We start from the raw sequence: 22,590 nt of genomic DNA, 5'->3' as shown, positions 1-22,590 counted from the left end.
GCATTAGCTCAGGAGAGTGACATATGGACCTTCTATTGCTCTTCGAATAGAGACAATTGCTGAGCTCTCTGAAAAGATGTCGCTGTCCTGGTGTATAAAGCTGTAACTCCAAATTTAGGAGACAGTGAACAGGTTTTGGCATAGATGTTTAGATGCCTTATGTGATCACCATTAAAATCAGAGTTATACCATTACTTTCTCTCCTGGGGGATCTTTTAAAATTAAATTTCACAAGATTTGCAGAACATCGAGATTCTATGAGGAGAATACCAAAGGCATAGTCAGAAGGAAATCCCTATTTTAAGCTTTTGAGCTATTTAGATGAGGTGTAACAAGAAAAAAAAACCAAACAAACAAACAAAAAAAACCCACCAAGGAAACAAAAAAAGACATTAAATAAAGAAGATAATAAGGAGTATTCCGTAACTACAAGGAGCATAGAAATATGGCATGTGATGCTACAATTTAATCATGTATCATACACAACTTGTACAAGGAAGACAAAACTGCACAGACAGCATTAATTCAAGCTTTTTCCAGCTCATGTTTCATTTTGCAGCTTATCTGCTTTATTGGTAGATAATTTGAATTTGCATGTAACAATAAGGTTTTTTTGAGAGCGAATATCTGCAGAGAGGAGGTTAACTTCTTCAAACTTTCTATTACTGCTGCCCCTCACATAAAATTTCTTCAGCAAGAAGGCTTCTGGGAAGTTAAAAGAGTGAATTTCCTAGCTCTTACATCCCAAGAAAGATGGGAGTTGCTGAAAAGCAGGTTTTCAGTGAGCACTTTCTTCATTTTCATTAAAAGTGAGGCCGTTTGGTCTCTCTCTAATCAGGAGTGACTGGAATTCCTCCTGCAGCCAGCAGCGACCTGACGCTCAGACAGGAAGTCAAGTGGGTGTCTGGTCCAAACTTAGCTCAGGGGACAAGGCATCCCAATGCCTGGCCAGTTACCAGCTGCTTTCTGCTGACAGAAACGCATGACTGTAATGACACCCCGTATTTTTTCTACTTGTCTTTAGTCTCCGTTTATTTCAGTTTGTTACGTAGCTAAAATTCCTTTGTATGTTGAGAAAAGTAAAAAAAATCCCTTTTTCTGATTAAGTGCTTGCTAATATTCGCATTATTGGTAAAAAGAGAACTGAAACAGTCCTCTGTTGTTATTAACAAATATGAGTAATACAGGAAAATGTTAAAGGCACAACAGTTTTATGGCCCTCTGGAGACAGACCAACATTATTATGCAATATGCAAATAAACTTACATCTTCCAGTACTATCTTATATATTATATATATAAATATCATCCAGAAATAAATGCTTGTGTTGGTCTTAATGTCAGAAAGTTGTCTCTACTGGTTGCTCAGAACCTAAAGCAATAAAAAGTCTTTTTAAATGGCTGTGAGAGTAAGAAGAACTTGTTATTTCTGTAACATTTTCTTCAGATGATCTCAAAGTTCTTTATAAATAATTATGTTTCCTGATACCCCGGTAATACAGTTTGTTTTCTTTTTATTTCCTTGTTTTAAAGTTTCCTGAGGCAGGTAGAGAGAAATAACTGTGCTCCTAATTAGGCACTCTGAAATTTTCCCCTTTGTAAAACCCACATCTGAAGTGCAACCTGCAAATCCCCCATGTGCCTGTCTCTGTGCCCCAGTGGGAGGATTTTTTGCAGGTGCCTATCAGCAGAGGCAATGTTACACAAGCTCTGCTCTGCTCTCTTCTTTCCCAGTACTGATTTATTCCCTGGCATGCTGCAGGAAGATATTTTGAAGCAGATCTGAAAATTATGTGAGGTTGCAGACAAGAAGTTTATCCCTCCAGTAATGATTACATTTGGTGCTATTGACAGTCACACCAAAGGCTCTTGCAGGCAAAATAAAGCACTTTTATCTTTCCAGTTAAATAAACCATTCCTGCAGAATCTCTTGTTATTTTAAAAATCCAGTTTACAATACTGTGCTTGTTCAGAGTATACTAAACAATAAATAGCTGCAATTCCTGCACACATATTTTTCTTCGTGCTTGTCTCAGTGCTGCCCTTCCCACCATTATCAGCACTGAATGCTTAACTATATCATGCCTAGTGAAGCCTGGAAAAGTGAGGCAGGTTTCTTGGCAATGCAACCATTTTTCCTCCCTGGAACATTGCTGTTGTTGAAGGAGCTTTCTGCCTGCGTGTTCTCCTTTAATCTACTGCAGACATCACATGTAGCCATGACTACAGGAGCAGCTCTCAAGAGTGAGACACAGCAGCTCCCTTTGGACACCAGCAAGCCTGGTTATATGTGTGGAGGGGCACACAGAAGTCTCCCTATTGAGGAGCTCTGAATCAAGGGGTTGAGGGGGCCCTCCATGATGTGGGCATTTGAAGCCAAACCAGTTCCCTCAGCCTTGTGTGCTGGGGCAAGCTTATCTCTGTGTCCCTCTTGACTCTTTTTGAAGTGCTGCTGTGTCCCAGGGCCTGGGAGAGCCAGTGCAGTTGGCTGGTGATGGCTTGTGCTGGATTACCAGAGTGCAGGAAGCTCCTTATTCCTCTGCCGAGGTGACCACAGGGGGACACGCTCAGGGAATAGGAAGATACTGTGTGTAAAGGAAGGGGAGTGCATGGCAGAGGACTGCTTATGACCAGCACCTTCAGTGTGACTACATAAGTGCAGCACTTCCCAGCTCCTGCAGGATTCCACAGCCCGTGTGTACATCTGCTGGCAGTGAAGGCCTGAGCAGTTTTTCTATGAAAAAGGCATTTGGTGCTGAGGAGGTGGTGTCTGCATTACAGACATTTCGGGGCTTTTTGTTACCGCAGGCTCCTCCAGTCTCGTTCCCTGGAGTGAAGAGCCTCTGGTGCTCACCTGATCTGACCTGTTCTGAACTGAAACACAGAGGTACACCACATGGATGTAGCCATGCTGCCTCTAGGCTAGCCCATGTAAGCGTAACCTCAGCATTGCAAAAAACTTTACTCATGGTCAGGTCCTTCTCTCCCTGAAATTCCTTCTGTTAATAAAGCAACTAATAGTTCCCTGTTTCCCACCGGTAGGCAAGCAGTTGGTTGTGCAGCACTTGGAGAGTTATGAAAGGCTGCAGATTATGTGCTAAGTATAATTAGTATTTCACAGCTATATATATTATAATTTTTATTTATTAATGGTGTTAATCAATATTAACCTGCTGTTCATTAGGGTATTATTAAAACATTAGAGTGTGCAACTGATTGCCTCATCAGTACTTAAAAATGTGATTATGCCAAGGCTAAAAAAATTAAATAGTGCAGTAAATAGACCTGTGTTCATTTCTTCCAAAACAAAGAGGTATCAATGGGCCTGTTCATTATTTGGGGTTATCATTTGCTACTGATACTTTAAAAAATTATGTATTGAAATTTCAGCCCCGTTAATTTATGTGTCTATGCACGCAAGCCTGTGTGCATTGGTATGATAGTAACATTTGTAAAACTGTCAAATAATATTACATATTAAAAAAAAACCAAAACAAACCTTGTCTCAAAGGAATTGCTAACTTCAAAGTATACCACATCTTTTTGGTTTCCAGTCGTGTTTTTCCCTGGGTAGTTATGTTGAATAATATATGATTTTTCATTACCAGCTATCCAGTAGGGATTACAAAATACACCATGTTAGTTAATGTGGCTGTTGGAAACTTGGCTATTACCTTCTCTTTTGCATTTTACTTCTTAATTTTAATTGAGCAATATTTAATGCTACATAACAATCTATTTGTGTAGGTCTTGATCTCTTAAGGATTCAGGCTTAATGAGTTAATTCTTTATTATCTTATTGATATATAAAGTGTCAATGGAAAGGTCACCTGAACAGCGCCCTTGTGATTAAAAGCGGTGGAGATTACATGTAAGAAGTTAGCTGCATAGGTATGAACTTCTGTGTACCTGGATTCATGCAGTCCAATATTTATTAATCTTTCAGCTATATTCAATTTATATGTGCATAGTGTGTGTGTGAGAGAGAGAGAGAAAGGTGTATGTATACAGTAACAGTTATACACACCTGTGAATGACAACACATATGTAAGTAAATTCATCAGAATGCTGGTTAACAGGCAGATTTTATTTTATAAATATTTTATAACTATTGTAATAGATATAGTTTTTAATATAATAAATTATTATTGGTAATCCAGTTATCATAGCTTTTTTAAGCTTAAAAATACTACATTTAAAGGAAAATTATTCAGTGAAATTATGCAAGCACGACTTATGATCAAATGATCTTGTATTAAAACTTGATTTGATGTTTGCTCTTTCCCATGTCTTTCTTCTCTATCCTGAGAACAGGTCATATCAGAAAAAGTGCTAAAAGCTGTAGGGAAGAAGAGTTAAAGCTATTACTACTTTTATGCTTTCAAGTCCTTCACTTTCACAACTAAACAGTGTGTTTTTAAGCAGAAGTTATAATGGTGTTTCTAAGATTCCAAAGAGGAAAAAGCCCAATTAAAAAAACTTGTGGTTTACGTAGTGGCAACCCTTCCCCCTGGTATTCATTACCACAAGACTTGGTCTCTGTGTTTCCAGCATTGCAACACGAAGCCATTGTAGCTTGTGACATGACAGAGCCCGCTGGGCTCCCAGAAGAGAGCAGCAGCTCCCAGGCCAGGCTCTGTGCCTGCTGGGCTCCGTGCTCCACACCTCCCTTCTGCTGCTGCTCCAGCACCTCTCAAGCTGTCTCCCAACAGGGGCTATTGGCTGTTGTTGGTGTTTTCCTCCCAATAGGGAATCTTGTCAACATTAAATCATCGTGGTTATGTTTTAAATGAGACTGGAAATGATAGCAGCAGGGCTGTGTTTTACACCCATGACTAGTCCTCAGCAGGAGGAAAGCTTGTCAGGGCCAATTCTGATTTCTTGATGGGGCTATGCCAACTTCATCTCTCATGAATTTAGAAGTTCACACCTGTGACTTGCTTTGGCTGATAGAGATACTCAGTGTCATTGTAGTCTGGTGTTGTCATCTGGAAACTGAATGAATTTTTTTTCCTAAAACTTTATTCACACTATGCAATTGTATGTTGATTTGGTGGCTGCCTAGGTAGCCTCTAAATTGTAGCCCAGGCTGTGAAACTAACATACAGAATGTGTGTCTACTGGCCATATGTCAGTATATATATATATTTGTGTATGTGTGCGTGTCAGCAGCTGCTTGCTGTCATGTTGGTCACAAACCCCGGCACGCAGGTGGCATCCAAAGAAAACTGTTCTATTCAAGAATCTGCTCCAACTTTTGAAGCAACTAAGTCAACAGGACCTCTTTGCAGCAGGTCCTAGCCTTTGCATATGCAACATAAAAAAAAGGTGAGTTTAAACTCCCCTGAGTTTATTTAAAATATGGAAATTTTGTCATAATTATGGGGAGACATCTTGGTTGCCTGTTTTGGTTCAGCCAATACACAGTAACAAAATAATCTACAGGGAGAGGTTTTGGAAAAAAACCATGAGAAAGTTTGTTTTGGAAAAACTGACACGTGGTTCCTAAAACACTGTATGCTCCCTGGGACTTGGGTGCTCCCGACTGAAGGCTGACATTCTTCTCAGTTCTTCACAGTTGAAGAATAACCATTTCAGTCTGCACTTCAGGGGTTTCTTACACCATAACCACATTTCCATGGCCTTTCTGTGGACCAGACATCCCAGAACTCCAAAACCTGATCTGACATGTCTTACAAAATTTGGTCTGAACTGACAGGGAAATTCCAGGGATGGGACATCTGAGAATCTTTTCTACATCCATCCACATCAAATGCAAGAGATTAGTCTGCCTCATTTTCCTTGACCTGATCCTGTTTTGGCTACCCTCCATGCCCAGTCAGCTGGAGGCCAAGGCTCCTCTGCAGTTCTGTGTGGGAGCCTTGCCAGCTTTGGAGATCTTATTGTCCCTAATGCCATTCTGAGTGCCACTTCAGGGGTTTGGTATCTGTCAACTTCAGTAGCACTGCCTCCATTAACAGCATGGACCCATTTGGCCAAGTACCTGCGAGGTTGGTGCTCATCACCTAGCATGATTCTGATAACATTACAGCTGTATATTACCTGAAAGGAGGGGGTTGTTAATGTTTGATATTGCCCTCCAAGTACTCTAAGAAATTGCAAAATCATTATTCAAGCATTCAAGTTTCCCTGTCACCAATCTGTCTGTATCATTTCACGCATGAAATAACACATTAAGATGTTATTAATGGATATGACAATCTATCCTACTTTCCTCCAGGGACTAGATAATGGCTTACGGATATATTAAAACTTTTGATTTTGGCATCTATTATAACATGATGGATGTGTGGAACACAACAGTGTGTTTTTTGCTTGCTGAGATGTTGCAGATAAAATGAGAAATAAATCTGCATAATATGTGTCTGTTTGGAGATCCCGTCTCTGGTCTGACCATGTTCTTTGTTCTCTTGGCAGTGGTGGGTTGAGGTATAAGCATGCATGAAACTGCTGCTTTTTGTTTTGTTTTGTTTTGTTTTGTAATTGCAGAGATTGCAGAGATGCTTAAAATTCTGCAGGTAAGGGAACAGATGGGAATGTACTAATTCTGAGACTCCCATCAGGCAACTACAATCTTGTAGACAAACTATCTAATGATATGTCCATGATGGCATACAAATTACCAGACAGTTGCAATATTTGGTACTGGTGCTGCATCCCAATGCTTCTTTCATTATGAAAAGCTAATGTACCATTTTTAAAGAAAAAAATTAGGTCAAAGTTCTGTTGATTTGATGTCATGCAGAGACCTGACAAATTCCTCTGGATAATTTTTTTTTCTTCATTCTATTCTGTGCAACTTTGTCATTTTGGGCTTCCTCTTACACAAGACTGATATATGTCGAATTTCTATGTTCACTGAAACACTGTGTAACAGGAAGTAAGTAAGGAACTAGTGAGTAAAGATCTTCATATTAACCTATGCCACCTGCCTTTCAGGTGGATTTTGATGACAAGCCTGACTCCTTGTTCTTCAAAGATGGGCAGCGAAGAATTGACTTTGTTTTGGTGTATGAAGATGAAAGTAAAAAAATGACTCATAAGAGGAGTAATCGTAAAAAGCAAAAGGTAAGTTATTTTTCATATATTGGGTGTTAGAGATGAGGATAGAAAGGAAAGTGCCCTCTCGCAGAACAGCAATTGCTTTGCCCCATCCTCAGAGTACTCTGGGGAGCTGGGAGACTGAAGCCCATCAAACTGAGCAGGGAACAGGGCTCGAGCCAGAAGATTGCTGTCTAAATGGGCAGAGCACTGCACATCATGTCTGTCAGTGTGCCTGGTGACCTCAGAGCATCTTCCTGGGAGGCCGCCCTTCAGAAGATGAGAGCAGGAAAATGCCAGTGTCAGGTTAAAATTAGACACCAAGATCTTCACAGCGGGGCAATTTTCTCTACCTACAGTGATTCAGTTAGGCCCCTAATGGACTTTGGTAATAAAATCAAAGTATTCAGAGGAACCCAAAGAAGACAGCTGACCAGTTGCTCCAGATCACAGTTATGAACACAGCTGCTGACATTCTTCTGACTTCTGATTACTAAGTTGTTTATGGGAAATAATTGTACATCTGCCACCAGAATTTCTCCCTGTACAATCCTTTCCCTTGACACTTCAACACTTTCACCCTTGTTAGAGACCTTGCAAAAAGTTTTTGACTCAAGCCAGTGACTTCTTGATGCTCCTTAGCATCCATAGCTCTGTAGCTCCTAAGCAATGAAGCACAATAATAGACTTTTTTAAACTATTATCTTTTAATCATTTCATCAGTTCCATTGGAGGACTACCTTCATGATGGCACGCATGGTCATGAAAACAAGCTCAGCCATGCCACTGAACTGTCTGAGAAATAAGCGTCCAGGAGGTTGTCGTTCCCTTGGCATCTGCACTCCCCCACCCACCCACATCCTTCTCTGATTTAGCAACAATCCATGTTCTAGCAGCAGCCTCTGGTAGAGACAGGCAGGGACAAAGATATCACTGAGAGAAACTCATATACAAATATTAATTTGCAGTTTGGAAATAGAAGAGTAGGAGTAAAAGAGCCAGTAGCTAAGTTGGTTGATACTCATTACACAGTGTTGTTGTTGGCATTAACAGGACAGCCATAAGGAATGTTGTTAGCAGGGTTTGAGGGAGTCCTGCCGTGGGTGGATGTTGTATTACACATGATCACAGGATCAGCAATAAAAACTAATTGAAAGAAGTAATTAGATTAAAAAGCTGCCCCTTTGGAAAGAATTGTTTTTATCAATTAGCATTTTACATTTATGTTTTTAATACTTGGCCATTTCCCAAATATATTAAAAATATAATGAGCATCTTTTCTAAGTAGTGATGGAAATTAAACGTGAGCAATGCGGTAGTATTTTGAGTGCAGCATTAATGTTAAGATATTAGCCAGAATGAAACCATGAATAGTTAGACCAGGAGATTGTGGGTAGGTGCTTGCGAAAAAACTTTCCTTTCAAAGGTCTTAGTCCCACAAAGATCTGCAGCCACATTGACTCTGTGGTGTGCTGAGGAAGAGGAAGCAATCTACCTACACGCAACAAATGCGAGGACAAGGACATATTAGACAGATGACCAGATAAGGGGAAGACTAAGCAGCTGGGGAATAGTTCTGTGGAAGAGGCCCTGGAGGTCTACATGGAGAGCAAGCTGAACAAGAGCCAGCTGTACAGCCTGACAGCAAAGTGGCCAACAAAGCCTGTATGGACAGAAGTGTGGCCAGGAGAGTGACACACGAGACTGGGGTGATATGGATTAGTCAGAAGGAAGCCAAAAACAGTATTTCCATGGATAAGTAGAAGCTGAAGCAACAGGGGGACTGTACACATGTACCTTATATCTGAGATTGAAATTAAGATGACATTTATGGTGCAGCTTTACATTCTTAGAATTCCAGGAAGGAAATTAACATTTTGGCCTACCACAGTTCCAAAAACAGTGTGGGGTTGGTGCAGCCCAAGATACACTCAGATTTCATCAGTGTTGGCATAAAACCTACTTGATAACTTGTCTTTACTGATGCTGTTGTTTATTTGGTTGTAATTTTTTCTGAGGCAAATAATTACTTCTACCCTTGTGGTGAAATGCAACTAAAAGAAGGAGTATTGCCACTTACAATCAGTTTTAAATACTGCATACATCACTGTCTGATCAATGATGAATTGAAAATGCCCAATTTTATAAGTAGTATCTTGTTTAATTCAGGGTGCTTTAAGCATGAATAGGTTCCTTGCCCATGCTACTCTTTCTTTGACTTCCCTGACAGTTTTACAGAACTATTATCCAGAGCGTTATTGTGCACAGAATTTGGAAACTCCAGCTTACTAAAGAATAGGAGATTCAGTGAAGTCTGTTCTCATAGGGTGATGTCCTCATGTCACTGGGGTCAGGAGCAAGTGTTCCACTGGTTGTGTGCAACATTACAGGTCTGTGAAATCTAGAGATTTGTCACTGGGACAAATTCTGTCTGACACACGCAGCACCCCACCCAAGTGCATGACGTGGAAGTCACTTCAGAATTCAAATTGTTAGTGGACATCTGTAGATTCCTGAAGTGAAATGTTTTGTGTGCTGCAGGTGGTTTTGTATGATACTGAATGTGGAGGAGTCCCCAAATGCTTACTGAATTTAGACAGAAGGATTTGCAAATCAGACCACAACCTTGGTATCCAGTTTGCTGGATTCAGAGAAACAGGGCACAGATCCACCTGTTCTTCTGCAGCTAGAGAAGACTCAGATCCTGGGACTATCATTATATTGGAATTGAATGGTTTTCTGTTCTTTTTCCAAAGAATTGGATAAATGTAACTGAATGGTCCAGCACTACTTTATAGTAATAAGGAATATTCTTGGGAAAATATCTCAGGGGACAGCAGGAAATGAATAAAAACATGAATGTGATTTGATAGAAGGAATAAAAATATGGGATTATGAAGCTCTTGGAGATCCACAGTACTTCTCATATTTTCATCTGCTTCTGAAATCTGGTTTAGGGGAGACAAAGTCAAACGAATGAAATGACAACCTCATGGAAGTTTCTAATGTAATTTATAGATTCAAAAGTTAGGAGATAAGTTTCATATATGCAACTCAATTCAAACTTCAAACTTTTAAAGTTGGTATACAATTAATTTTGCAAGCACTAGCAAAAATGAGACTGCCAGGAGATTTCTGAAACTGTACCTTGCAAGCAATTGAAATTCTTGCTCAAAGGATGTCTCTAAAATCTACAATTTATGTACCCTATTTGTCAGGATAGCTTACCATCAGAATAGAATTTGAATATCACCAATCTTTTCAGGAATGCTCCAAAATGCCAGTTTTATCTGTTGGGGTCCTTGTTGAAAGTCAAAGGATCAGGGCCAGAAAGGTAAATTCAAATTAAATCAATGCAGAGTGTCATTTTAGTCCATCTATTTTCCCCCCAACAGATATTAACAGAAAGATTGTCAGTAATTTAAATTAGAATGCGGGCAAAACCTTCATTTCCAGCCATGAAGGAATATGTACTTCTCAGAAACAGAGATTCTTTTTTTTTTCCAAATTGAATGAAAACTATCACTCATGGAGAATATTACACACATCTCATTGGGGTTAAGTACAGTGTTACTGAGAACTTCAATAGGGCTAGAGAGTTTTGTTCTCATAAGCAAACAATGGACAGTTCCTGCCTCTATGCTTGTCTAAATTGGATAACCAACAACAATAAAACCACAAAAAAACCCAAAAAAAACCAAAAAAAACAAAAAAAAAACAAAAAAAAACAAAAAAAAAAAAAAAAGCACAACCAAAAATAAGCTTGGGTGACTTTTCAAACACAAATTGTACTTATCTCACTGCTTAGCATGTATCATAGCTGCAGTGAGAGAACAGCACTTGGGTTTACAGGTAAAAGGGTACCTCTGTGCCATTTTTTGCAGTGATTTGAGGCAGTAGAGAATGACAGGTTCTGCATGCCTGTGGTGTACTCAGCCAACATACTCAGGAAGTCTGATAACAACTACGGAAGGGACCTTTGGCACTGGGAGGAGGGCACCCACACCTGCCTTCATGTCAGCTGGATGGTTTGGTTTTGAAGAACAAATTCTCTGAAATAAAACCTCTATTCCTGAGGCAATCACAAATCTTAATTTTACTTCTTTGGAAGGAAGTATGACAGAAGAATATGAAGACAGATAGAAGGAGAGAGTTACTCTGCAGTTACTACAAACATTTGTAGGACCAGAAATGGGTCTTTCCAAACAGGGTGACTAGAAGCCATGGTTGAGGGTAGGGCTAGACTACAGTATTGCCAGTTCTGTGTGGTCACAGATCAGGTTTCAGAAAACCATGAAGCTGGCTTGAAATCAAAGGGTGTACAAGAAAATATGTATTTGGAGTTCTTTGGGTTTGCATTTTTGGGGGTTATTCTCTATAGTATGTTCTGCTTCACATTTTTATGATCATCTTCAAACATAAGGGAAAGAAGCTTACAGAGCAGAGCTGCTCAATCAATTAATTTTCTGACGCTGACAGCTGGGACTTTGAGGAAAGCTTCCAAATACCATCAAAGAAACCGTGAGGCAGCTAATATTGATACAATGATCTTCTTCACTCCCTTCAGCTGATTTCCATAGGGGAGGCTTTGGACCCCATGCTCTTTCTCTTATTGACTGTGATTTGTCTGTTGACTGTCAGGTAAGGCAGAGGAAGCTATTCAAGCTCTCTTTCCTTGTTAGGATTTTTCCCCTGAAGCCACATGGATATTGTTGTAGGGAACTTTTCCCTTTGCACAAAAGAAACTTAGCACAGGTATGCGTTGACATTCTTCTGTCACTGTAATCAAAGCACGTCTTCCCTACCATTTACAAAACACAGGGGAAAAAATGCTACTGGTCTGCTACCAATTTCCAGACCCACAATCTTGTTAATCTCCTCCACTTGGCAAGACAATCACCAGAAATTGAAAGCATCGTGGTGAAAAAGCAGCTCTCAAAAGCTGACTCTTCCACATGCCTGTAATACTTGGCATTTACTTACATTCTGCTTTCATTTTCTTAAGACTGTATATGATTATGCATCCTGTGGTGTCTTAGTCTATTGAATAGCCATTCAATCATCAAAACCTATGTCAGGTTTAGATCAGCAGCATTACCATGATTACTTTATTATTGCAACTTTGCCTTGCAGGCAGCTGAGCAAAATGCCATATACTAAAATAAACTTTGGATGGTCTCCACCTTCCAGCCTAATAAACCATTATATCTATATACTGTATTCCCCAGTCAATGCAAAACCACTACAGACTCCCCTGGGTAAAAGTCTGGCTCCTCCATAGATCATTATACGCATAATTCAATCATTTCTATAAAATAGCAAAGCCCCTAATTAGCAAAGCCTCCCAGAGGCTTTGTTTCCTGCTACTTGAATTCATGCATTATTAGATACCTTCATATTGTCAACATTCCTCTAAGATTTTAAAGGCAAAATTCATTTTGGGAACTCCTTGCCGTAATAAATTGCTGAAGGAATCTGATTACAAGATTTTTTAAAAATAGTGTTAGACTTCTACAAATGAGAATTGCTCTGCATCTATTTTTGTGATGCAAAAAGATTTTTATTTAGAAAGAACAGGTATTTAGCCCCCTGCCTGTTTTATTTTCTGAAAAAAAGCAGAACTCAGATTGAAATATTTTCATGATTGAATATTATTCACTTCAGAAAGAACCACATGAATGCGGAAGAAGCAAAGAGGTGGGATGAAATGGCAGAAGAGTTACTACTAGAGTGACAAACTCCTGTGTGTTGTGTTCTACATATATTAATGAACTGGTAAAAGGGTTGAGTTTTGATAAAACAAAAATTGCAGAGGAAATCATTACATAGTTTACTTAGAAGCCAACGTGACTGAAAACCTTTAGCTTTAAAGGAGACTGGAGAGCACTATTACCTATGAAATATTGAAAATGCAAGGAAATATATTACTGCAAGGAAAACACTCATTCACATTTGTGATTTTAAGTTAGAGCTTTCAGTATAATGAAGATAATTAGATGTATACGTTATAAATGTCTATATTACACACACATTTATACACAATGAAAAATTATAAAGAGCATTTTACTGTCTCCAACAGCCAAGTGAATTACTGAGATGTGGAGAGATCCCTCCATGAAGAGTGCTATCAAAGTTTGGGTTTTTGGTTTTATGCTGGGAAAAGCAAGGAATAAGGAGAAAGGTGATAAGTACTGATGAGAGAAAAAAACAGTTTGAAATATTTGGCTCTTCTTGTGCCTAGCTTGAGTAGAAGGTGATATTCACCAGAATAAAAAGGCAGAAAACCCAAAACAGATAAGAAAAATACTTTTTAACAAAATATTAAATTAGTCCACTGAGATCATTGTCACATGCAGCTGCTGCAGCTGAGAACTAACAAACTATAAATGGGGTAGGCTGTTCATATTGTTATTCAGTTTTATAATGAATAATTTCAAGACTTTCTAGAGTTTTAGAAAAACAGCTTTTTCTTTTTTGGGGACTTACAACTATCTTTAAATGTTGAAGAACTGGATGAAACTTATTTCGGTATACAACTGACCTGTTCCTGTGGAACTTCTGAAGATTTTCACTCTTTTGCTGAAGCACCTTTTGCCCCTAGATTGGGTGGGCCTTGATTCTAGCCCTGAAGACCACTTTCTACATACCTATCAAAGTTCCTAAGACTTTATCTAGAGGGTCATTCATTGACTATGGTCCTTCACGGTTGCAACAGGTTTGGATCCTGTGCACAGACCTTAAGGCAGCTAGAATGGCTATAGAGAACCACATGACAAAAAACGCTGGGTCATTTTTCTTTAAGTTCCTGCATAGGGAGATGCCAAATCCTTTAAGCACATATAATCAGCAAGAAATTGGCCAGTGGCATGAAGGTAATCCAGAAGTATGAAAGTAGTACGCCCAAGTCACTGCAAGAACCTCGCTGCAGGCCTAGCCTAACCTGGTACAGGAATAAAGCTCTCAGTCCCCAGTGCATTAAAGACATCTTCTTCCAGCAAACTCCTCACAGAAGAGCCCCCAGCCCCAGCTGCCTACAGGTGCCCCCCATTACCTGTGCTGATATTTTGACATGCAGTCTGTAGGCCAGGGAGAGCTGGCTACCTACCCTTGACTCACATAAACAAATAGATCACTGAGGAACTATCCAGTTGGTGCAAATAGCTTTTAAATTTGATTGCTTCACATGAAGTTTCAAAATTTCTTATAAATTCCTTATGGAGTTATATGTTTTGTATTTGAGGGTAAAGAGGATATTTCTGTGTTTCTTGGGAGGAGCTTGTCTATATGGAGAAGGTGATTCAAGACTGGAAAGACATTTCAAGTTTTTTGTAACTCACTACCTGCCAAGTGCTGGCAACTATGAAATGTAATTAAAATGATCCACAAATCTGATCTTTACTGAGGAAAACTTGTTGTGTCCTCCTGGGGACATTGAATGCTCCTGGAACAGCACCACTGACTCTACAAGTGCTACAGCTCTCAGCTTCTTCCTTTGGGGATGTAATCCATGGGCTAAAATATAGAGGGATTGTACAGTTTGAACCACTGCGTGAACTCATGTGATTACTGTGAAAGAAGCATAAAGTTACAGGTTGCTGGATGGAAAGCACTTGAGATGAAGACTTTCTAAAGGAAGATTAATGTAGTTCACTTAGTGACTAAAGGTGAAAGAGATCACAGTTTCAGGGATAGATTTCAAAATTTTCAAAGCCTGACTCTCACTTTTACCTCTGTAAAGTACCAGGAACTAAGAGGGTAAGTTCTCCACAATTGCATTTGAGAGCAATATTGCATGTCAGGTAAAAAAACTGATCAGGATTAATTAGTAGGTAGGACTGTACGTATCACCACAGTAGCTATCAAGTAGGCTATAGAGATAGCAACATAATGATGGCTTTGGGAAGCAAGTCCATTTTTCTATGCATACATATTTGTGAAATTTGGAACAGATGTTTTACAGTGTTCAATACCTTTTAACAGAGGAAGAGACAAGTATATGAATCAAACCTGATAAACAATGGCTTGCAACTAGAAGCGACGAGGTCGGTGAGTGCTATTCTCTGTGTGAACAGCTGTTCTGAGAGCAGAGCTGCCCCTATGGGACTAAGGGAACTGGATAGATGAATTCACTGTAAGACTTCTCTCCCCTCAAGAAAAAGAGACCCACCTTTCTTCTGTTAGTGGTGTCTTTGTGATCTGATGCAAAATCTTTTTAAACTTTATGTCTGTTTCTTCCCCTGCAAAATAAAAGATGGGAAGCTGGATGATTACACTGTTAAGCTGGAAGATTACATAGCTCATGTTTGCTCAGAGCTTGGAAGATAAAAATTACTGTCTGTACCTTGCAGAGAGGTGCTTCCCCTACTCTGGCTGTGTAGTGCAGGTGGGAAGCCAGTGTGTGTCTGGGGCAGAACGCCCCTGCCAGAAGAGCAGTGCAGGGCTCCTGCATGTGACCCTGCTTCTCGCAAGGCCTGGCACTGTGCAAGTGGTTCTAACTATCATGCTTTGTATATTTTGGGCTGTGATGTCGCCTGCAGGCAGTTCAAGAGCACTGTGGTAATGCACATTGGCTGCCAGAGCTTCTGTCTCTGGCAGGAAGGGTTAGAGCCCCTCCGAATCCCTTCTTTTTTCCTACCCTGCAGGGCTGCAGTGCTCCATCTGTGTTTCCCTCTCCAGGACAATCACTTCCAGTCTAAATTAGTTGTTGTTTGGTACTCTGTAGTGAGCTCCAGAACTGGTCACTTTGCCCCTTCCTCCCAAATTAGACTCAGAATCTATGGCATCACAGTATTTATTTGATTTCTGCAGTGAGGGCTCCTGCTGCATGTCCAAGAATGCAGTCTGGTTCTTCACATTCATAAGAAAATAAACGCTTGCCAGCTGGAAGGCTGCTGCAGACCTGGTGCTATACTTACATATTGCAGTTTTCAATGGTTCTGCTGTGATTATGACTGAAAAACATTTGAAACCGAGTGTTTCCCCCAGTTCGATCAGATACCTGACCAGTGTTCCTGAGCCAATGAGCTGCATAAGGAAATTTCATGTGGCTGACAGTCACTAATGCAGGACAGCAGTAGGTCTACAGGCCATGTGTAGACAGATGGCAGGAGTGGCTGTCAGGGTTCCCACTGCATAGTGGTGCATTCCACTGGGAGCAAATATTCCCCATGCTGTCTTTTTCAGCAGTTTCATCTAATTTCCCTTTCCCTCTCTCCATTCTCTCTAGGAAGCTTGGAATTCTTGTTGCCCAGGAGCACCCATGGGTGTCTAGCCTGCTCCCATCATCCTGGGGTTGTAACTGAGCTGCTGGGGAGTCACTGGCAGCTGTAGAGCTATGCCTGCCCCTACCATGCTACAAGTACTAAGAGTCCTAGTGACCCCGTATGGGGAAAGTGTTGCACTTAAATTGCTTTGTAAAATGCTTTGCAGAGATGTAAACATTAAGCATTAAGGGAGCATTTAACTGTCTTTTTTTTATATGCCTTTAAATGCCTTCATCTGCCTGAGTGTTTCCTCATGTCAGCACTTTTACAGAAGCCAGTGAAATGTTTGCTGGGATGGACAATGAATGCGACCTTGAGTAGGTCATCTATGAGCTGTAAAGAGAAAGAAAATTCTAGATATTTCAAGAATTGTTATGATGAAAAGTTCTTTGCTTACATACTTATTTTCAATATTCTTTCATCTCAGGTTTTGGATGAGAAACTTATTTTTGTGAAAGTGCATGCACCTTGGGAAGTGCTGTGCACGTACGCCGAGGTTATGCACATCAAATTGCCTCTGCAGCACAATGACCTGAAAACCCGAGAGTCAGCTTTCAACTGGTTCAGCAGACTCTTCAGGGTGGATGAAAATATCATCAAACCTGAACAAGAGTTTTTCACTGCCCCTTTTCAAAAGGAACTTTTGTCCAGCTTCTATATCCAAGACAAAGACGCATTTTTCAATCCTGCAACTAGAAGCCGAATTGTAAGTCCATGGAGTATTTCTAGCATTTACTATCCCTTTTATCAAATCAGTGTAATTACCTTCACTGAAACACCCTAAGAAATTAAAAATGTTTAGGATGCAATAGTCCTGTCTAATTTATTAAATAGCCTGGGCAATCCAGAAGGAAAACTTTCCTTACATTTGTCCTATTTCTCTTCCACCTGAATTTAAAGGAGGGATTTGAATGGTTTGTATACCCTGTGCAATTAATTTTGTCTACACTGCTTACTCTTTCATAGCTTGATTGTATATCATTACTTTCAGGTTGCAAGAGACACAAAAATATTTTTCAAATTTCAGGTTCATTTTATCCTGTCCCGTGTGGAATATGCAACAAAAAATAATGTGAAAAAGTTTGGCATTAACAAATTGCTGGACACTGGAATCTACAAAGCAGCATTTCCCCTACATGATGTAAGTCCAGTGCTTGTAGCTAAAATACACTTTGAAATAGAGGTCTGAACTATATCTAGAGGGGTTTATATCAAAGGATACAAACACTATTCATTGCCTTATTCCTGGACTGGTATTATATCGGCATAGAAGAATAGGACGTGCTTTGGCTAAAGAGATTTTTCTTCCAAAGCACTGTTGGTTAAAAATGCATTTCTCTAAATGGAAAACAACATATTTCACTTGAGAGTTCTTAAAGTTGTATTCTCTGTGAAATGTATTTCAGTAAAGTGCCTGGACTGAGAGGACTGCCATGACACACTGCATTATCAGTTGTAAATCAATGTTTCATTAGTATGAAATTTTCCAATATTAAAATTCCTATCAACATTGTTGATAAAGACGTAGACTACAAATCTCATTTTTGGATGTGTGAAAGTCTTGCACAGTGAAAAACACTCCCTCAGTTCCCAGACATTGCAACATACATGCATGAGACTCAGGTTTCTACAGGAAGACTCTGCCCAGCCAGTCCAATGCCTCACAGGTGATGTCAGAGTCTTGCAGAGAAAAGCTTCACTGGTTTGAATTCCACCTTGCAATAATAACAAATCCAGCTTTTGCAACTACACTTCTGAAGCTTTTTAAATTATATCATTTGAAGAAGAAAGTTATACTGAAAATTGTTTTGTATACCAAGGCTAGCAATAGCATAAAAGAAAAAAAAAAAAGAAAATCAAAGATAAAAAATCAGATTTCAGAATATTTGACAAAGAAGAAGCTCCATGTGAGGCTGTGAATGCAATACAGTGAGCAAAGACCGAGGGCTGATTTTCTGTATTCTATCTGTTGCATTACCACAACATCACAACTTGTCAGTCTCAGAGCCACCATTCTGTGTCCAAGGTGTGTTCTGTCGAGGAGACATTGAGAGCATGGGAGGTCAGGAATGATAACTGCTTCAGCTGCATGGACTTGGCTTAAAATATTTAGGAGGCCTCCAAGGTTTTCAAAGAAATTTTTAAGGCAGAATCAAGACAAACCATGTTTGTTGTAAGTAATCAAAGCTTTACAGGATAGAATTCATATAATTTGTGACTATGCATTTTTACGGTTTCCTTTTAAAGATTTAAAACCTGCCTTGCAGGCTATTTCTGTCATGGCATGGGGAATTTGGACTCAGTATGACTAGTAATTAATGACAGTCTTTTTATACAATTGAAATTATCCATCACAGCTATGCTGAAAATGAAAAGTAGCAGATAGATTTCTACAAACATCACTTGTCTTGTTGCATTACAGATGTAGAATAGAAAAATGTCTCAAATAAAATAGGTTTTATTGAAATAGCTTTTTTAATAGCCTACTAAGAAATACAAATATTATCTCCATGTGAACTCTCTTTTAAATTTAAAACAGAAACTAGAGACACTGGATTTTTCCCTCAGACTTTCCAGCCTGTATTCTAGTACAGTATTATTTTGAAGCAGAGCATGTGTAGCATGTTAAAGCTACTAAAAATCCATTTGAATTCAGTCCTGTTCTCTAATTAGAATGAATCCTTTTTTTATTTTCTATTCCTAAGTGCCAAGACTCTGACATGTGCTTAGATTAAGTTCATGATGAGTCTCTGTTATTTTCAGCTCACATATGTACAGCGTTTCCTTTAGAATTCAGTGCCTCTCTGACAATCTTCTATCTTGAATCCTGGTGTGCTCTCAGAGCTGCCTTCCTGTTCCTTTTCTTGGCATTACTTTTTTGCAGTTAGACTGGTCCAAAAGGCTACTGGTGACTTTAGCTTCATGGTGTAGAGATCATCTGCAGAGATGAGAAATGAGCTGCGCTGTTTAGATTAGTGGTATCTTCTCGTGCTCTTTCTGTTTTGCAGTCAAGTTTTAGGCACCCGTCAGCTGATCCCAACTGCCCAAGTGAACGATATCTCCTCTACAGAGAATGGGCTCATCCGAAAAACATTTTCAAAATGCAACCCCTGGATTTCATCAGGTTGGTGTGAGTGGCACTGGACTAATGCAGGGAGAATGAGAAATATATATAAGAAGTCTGTTTTTGGGGATGTCAGAGAGACACAGCTCACTTCTGTGGGAAGATACATATACCCAGATCAGCTCATGCACGGGAGCATAATTTGAGACTGGTTTCACGATAAGCTGATTTATAAAAAGGCACCCACTTACAATTTTTCTTTGCAAGGCATGATCTCTTCTCTTTTTCCTTTTTTCCCCCCATTTCTATCCTTTTACAAAAAAATATACAAATTTACAAAAAAAAATACTACTGCAATCCCAAAGTTGAAACCAGAGGACTATTACAATATGGGTTGGCATAAAATGTATGAAATGAAGGGCCATGTGAAACAGAAATGCAAATTTACTTGCATTTCAGAAAAAAAAAAAAAAAAAAAAAAAAAAAAAAAAAAAAAAAAAAAACCAACCCTTTTCTCCTCCACAGGAAATACTATGGAGAGAAAATTGGCATTTACTTTGCTTGGCTGGGCTTTTATACCAATATGCTGACTGTGGCTGCAGTTGTAGGAGTTGGCTGTTTTCTGTATGGATGCCTGACAAAGGACAACTGCACTTGGAGGTACCTGATCAGGCCTGGTTTGAATATCACACGCAATTTTGAACAGTCCTGTACAGAGGGGGATAGCACAGGGTTTGCAAGACACTGCTTAATGAAGGAGGCAAAATTAAAGGCCCTGAGAACAACTGCCATGGTGGATTTGAAGGCAAAGGCATAAAATATGAAATAAATAACAGATATCCATGGACCATTACAGTGATAGACATCCAGGAGTTTGCTATTTCATAATTTTGTTTTTATTTTGCACAAGGTTCACCATACCTAGTGTAGAAACACAAAGAAAAGAGTGACAATCAGAAGTCAATACAAATTGCCATAAGACATAATTTTAACTGTGGTAATCCTTAAACTAGATGCCCAAAGACCTTGATAATTTCTTTCCTCTAATTTGGGAGAATGTAGGAAGAGCAACAGCACAGGGGCCTTCAGCTGCATAGGATCCGTTGGAAGGCAAGGCATAGCCGTGACACAGATTCTTTCATCAGAACACAACAAAATTCGATCATGGCAAAATGACCCTTGGAAAAAAAATGCTGGCATTGTGTCAAATGACCTACAGGCCATCCAGGTGTATACCCCCTCATGGAAGGGTGTTCATAATCCATGCTGAAGGGCTATTCCACAGCTCCACTCCTGTGCCCAATTTATAACCATTTAGCTTTTTGCCAGTATTATAATTTAGCTAAACAGCTCAGCTCCCTCCCTGGTGTTTACCCCGTGATGTACACACAGTAAGTAACGGCGTTACCTTGCAGCCTCCACCGTGCTGGGTTAGTAGGTATGAGATGGCAGCTCCTTTGCCACCTCGTAGGAGACAGATCTGCCATCCCATGAATCATGGTGGCAGCTCCCCTCTGCACAATTTCCAATCTGATCCTGTTTAGAAGACCACAGGGACTGGGTAGCCCGTTGGGCTTTGCAGCTACTCCTTGTTCTGCTAGGCAGTGTTGCTCTTCCTTCTCCTTCAGACTTGCTACGATAGCATGTGTGAGCATGCAACTGTGGGTTTCCTGCTGAAGACTGTGAGATCTTTTAAGAGCTGTTTTATTTTTGGTGTGGGCAGTTCTGAGAATTACCACCATGTACAAGGGATGGAAATTATTTTCCTCGTGTGTCATCCATTTTTGAGATGAGGACTATGAATGGAAACGGGGATGTATTGCCAGGGTGAGGGGTGGGGGTGGAATTCTTGAGTGCATATCACTGGTAAATTATTCCTTAATTCCCTGAGATTATTGCACTGTTCTCGTGTATGAAAAAGGACTGAAGAATTTAGTGTTGGTGAGTGACTGACTAGTTTTGTTTTTAGCCAAGAAGTATGTGATCCCAACATAGGAGGTAATATCATAATGTGCCCTCAGTGTGATAAAGTATGTACCTACTGGAACCTCACCATCACTTGTGAATCATCCAAGGTAACTACATTCACAGCCTGTAGACATGCTTTTGAACTTTAGTTGCACTTTCTCTAGTACTTCATATAAAACACTGTTGGTCCTCCATTCATGTCCTGCAGAACTGCTAAAGATGTGCAAATAGTTGTTCCTTTTGATACAGTGACTCAACTTTGAAAAGTAAAAACAACATCATTAATTGCTCCAAACTGATCTAAGACGAAAAATTTAAATTTTTTTACTTCACATAGCTGCTGATATTTGATATGAGAATAAAATGTTATTTTAATTGAAAATTTGTTTCATTTGAGAGTACTTCTTCCTTCTGAGGGAAGGAAAGATTCAGTTAAAGCCTTGGTTCAGTAGCTCTGAATCAATTTTGCTAAGGAAACATTTAAAGCTTGTTTTGACATTTCTAATTTCTGCCTCCTCCCTGTTCAAAGAAGTTGTCTGGATCTATGCCTTGAATTTGATCCATGTTTCCAAGGAGAAGATGGGTACAAGGAGAGGCTGGTGTTGACTGTGACAGAAGCTGTGACACAGCCATGTCCTGTTGTCTGCTCTTTCTTCCTGTCAAAAGGAACCTCACCTTCTTTCCCCATTACCTTGTCTCACTAAGATAATGTTAGCCTTTTGTCATTCCTCTCCATAGATTCAGTCCCAAAACTGTGCTTTTTCAGCTATTCATCAAAAACATTTTGCCCAGCTTTAATGTGTTGCATCAGCACACTTAAAGGGTAAAAGAAATAAGAATGCAGAGAAAAGGCTATGATGGGAAAAAAAATGGGTAAATAGTGACCACAGAGGTATTTCATCAGAATGTGGTTTTACTAACTAACTTGTTATCGTGCTTATGAGAACCAGATGTATCCATGGCCTTTTAGTGGCTTTACTAAAAACCCATAATTCTGTACAGAGTTCCCAGACCAGAACCACTGTTTTTCCTCTTTGTATGCAATAGATGGAAAGATGTTTGATAGCAACCATTTTACTACCCCTCATACTGCATATATGGCTTTTATTCTTAATTCTGAACTTTGCATTTAATTTCCTTGATTTACTGGAGGGTGGTGTGCATGGACAGAAATTGAGGAAACACTATCCACAAGAGTTGTTTATGAAACAACATAAAAACTGAAAATCGACAT

The 22,590-nt window shown here is 39.6% G+C and overlaps 1 protein-coding gene across 4 annotated transcripts in view; it reads left to right on the top strand.

The window, feature by feature from the left end:
- The window catches only part of ANO6 (anoctamin 6), a 75,300-nt gene that overhangs the window by 30,179 nt on the left and 22,531 nt on the right, over positions 1-22,590 (top strand). For 3 of the 4 annotated variants that reach the window (XM_048301009.1, XM_048301008.1, XM_048301011.1), the window contains exons 3-9: positions 6,960-7,088; positions 15,042-15,107; positions 16,752-17,030; positions 17,352-17,465; positions 19,333-19,448; positions 19,914-20,048; positions 21,358-21,463. In XM_048301009.1, coding sequence (XP_048156966.1) covers positions 6,960-7,088; positions 15,042-15,107; positions 16,752-17,030; positions 17,352-17,465; positions 19,333-19,448; positions 19,914-20,048; positions 21,358-21,463 — 945 coding nt within the window. The remainder of the gene's footprint in view (positions 1-6,959; positions 7,089-15,041; positions 15,108-16,751; positions 17,031-17,351; positions 17,466-19,332; positions 19,449-19,913; positions 20,049-21,357; positions 21,464-22,590) is intronic. The other variant, XM_048301010.1, reaches the window with a different exon arrangement.

The sequence above is a fragment of the Corvus hawaiiensis genome, chromosome 4, assembly GCF_020740725.1.
Source record: "Corvus hawaiiensis isolate bCorHaw1 chromosome 4, bCorHaw1.pri.cur, whole genome shotgun sequence".
Classification (NCBI taxonomy): Eukaryota; Metazoa; Chordata; class Aves; order Passeriformes; family Corvidae; genus Corvus; species Corvus hawaiiensis.
The sequence above is the reverse complement of the archived record's forward strand: the minus strand, read 5'-3'. Positions and strand labels throughout refer to the sequence as shown.